Source organism: Apaloderma vittatum, unplaced genomic scaffold (assembly GCF_000703405.1).
Source record: "Apaloderma vittatum isolate BGI_N311 unplaced genomic scaffold, ASM70340v1 scaffold35106, whole genome shotgun sequence".
Taxonomy (NCBI): domain Eukaryota; kingdom Metazoa; phylum Chordata; class Aves; order Trogoniformes; family Trogonidae; genus Apaloderma; species Apaloderma vittatum.
Window position 1 is genome coordinate 1,129 of NW_009721811.1, and position 2,020 is coordinate 3,148.

General features: G+C 59.4%; 1 protein-coding gene and 1 non-coding gene across 2 annotated transcripts in view; one reads left to right on the forward strand and one right to left on the reverse strand.

Moving 5' to 3' along the window:
* Positions 1-172, forward strand: part of LOC104275557 (vitelline membrane outer layer protein 1 homolog) — an 829-nt gene extending 657 nt beyond the window's left edge. The window contains exon 4 of the mRNA XM_009871544.1: positions 81-172. Within this exon, the coding sequence (XP_009869846.1) occupies positions 81-172 (92 nt within the window). The remainder of the gene's footprint in view (positions 1-80) is intronic.
* Positions 173-1,159: 987 nt separating this feature from the next.
* TRNAP-AGG lies at positions 1,160-1,231 on the reverse strand. The gene has a single exon. It is a non-coding gene; the product is annotated as a tRNA-Pro (tRNA).
* Between the last annotated feature and the right edge of the window lie 789 nt (positions 1,232-2,020).

Consider the following 2,020-nt stretch of genomic DNA (forward strand, 5'->3'; position numbering starts at 1 on the left):
GTCTGATGGGCACGTCAGGGAGGGGCGGGAATCTGCCGGGCGCCAGTGGGGCAGCTGGAGCCCCCGGTGCCCCGGGGCAGTGTGCAGCATCCAGACACGGCAGGAGCCTGCCCAGGGGCTGAAGAGGGATGACATAGCCCTGAATGATCTGCGTCTCTTCTGCTGCCCATAAGGAGCTCTGGAAACTCACTGCAGGGCACCCAGTCCTGTGACCCAGCCCCACAGCAGAGCCTGTACCCAGAGTCCCCTCTCCCAGGACCCCACATCCACTGGGAAATGCCTTAGCATTGTTACCCTCAGGGAACACCTTATCCTCATCCCCACAGGCTCCATTATTGCACGAGTGCTGTTGCTGGCCCACCAACACCTACCCTGCTTCCCAGAGATATTCCCAAATCCCTTCTGCCCTCACCCAGGCTTCCAGATATTCCTCAGCATCTTCAGGATTGTCCCTGTCCTACCCTGAAATAAGCTTTTGATACAAACATGCACCCAGACTGTGTCATGGCAGACTCTTTTTTGGGAGGGGTCAAACCAGGACAGAAGTGGGGAGCTGTGGCCAGCACTGAAAGGACGTGGGGATGCATCCCCCACCAAAGGGAGTAACTGAGAAGTTGTAGCTAGACCTTCCTCAAACGGCAGAAAGATGGGGGGCTGTGGGCTCTGGCAGAAAACACAATGGAGCAGAAAGGAGTGGGGCCAACAGGGACGCTTAGACAGAGCAGAGCCCCCCAGCACTGCCCACAGCTTGGGACAGGGAGGAAAAACAGCCCCCAGGCACCACTGGGAGCTGAACCCAGGATCTCCTGTTAACTAGATTGGTGCTTTAACTGGCTGAGCTGTGGCACCCATTCTCCACAACCCTGGGGTGTACCACAGCCCTGGGGTGCCCCACAGTCTTGGAGCGTACCACAGCCATGATCCTGTCCAGCCCCTGTCTCCATCCTGACACCACACCAATACCAGGGTCACCCTGCAGGACTTGTGGGCCTGGGCACAGGGTTGAGACCCCAGGAATGGGGGACAGTCCTGTGAGTCATGCCACACTCAAAGCCCTGGTGACTGTGGGGTGTCCCTGGGTGATAAAAGTTGGTGGCCAGGTCCCAGATGAGCTCTGCGCTGCCTGAGCAGGAGTGGGATGCTGAGCACCCAAAAAGAAGGGCTCATCCGGGAGTTGAACCCGGGACCTCTCGCACCCTAAGCGAGAATCATACCCCTAGACCAACGAGCCAGGGTGCGCAGCTGCCCGGGCATCCCCAGGCTGTGCCAGGGCACTGGGGGGCAGTGGTCCCTGTGGGCCCCAGCCCTGGCAGCTGCTGATCAGGGCTGAGCCCTGCCCCAGCCCCTGGGGAGCAGAACAGTGATGGGCTGGGTGTGGGGATGCACCACACACCCCAAAGACCTCTGTGTTCCCCCGGAAAAGGGGCAACCGTGTGGGATTAGGAGGTGCCTGGGCTGGGGACAGATGTGTCCCCTGCATACTTGGGGCTGGGGCTGTGATAGCCGAGGGGTGAAGGCACTGGACTCGAAATCCAATAGGGTTTCTCTGTGTGAGTTTGAATGCTGCTCACAGTGAGAGATTTTTTACTGGGGGAGTAAGAGCAGGAGAGGGCTGTGTACAGCCCAAGAGAGTGAGGAACACAGGGCAGGGAGCCATGGACCACTGGCCCTGGGCCCAGTTGAAGTCCTCCCCTCTGTGGAGGGACCACTCGAGCAGGCTGGGCACCTACAGCCATGGCTTGTCAGTTATAAGTTTAGGTGCAGTGGCCCAGCTGGAGCGTACATGGAGCCCAGAGCCATGGGACCAAGGAGAAGGGCTTGGGCTCCCCCATCATGTGCAAGAGGGTCTGGGTCCAACTCCCAGAGGACTCCTCCCATAGGGAAAACTGTGCTTTTGTCTGGGGAGTACGAAGCTCGTTTAGGGTCAGATGGTGGCTTTGATCCCCCTAGCTTTGGGCTAGGCAGCGCGACTGGGGCAGCTCTGGTGCAGCTCACTCTCTCAGGTGTCCTGGCGTGGGGT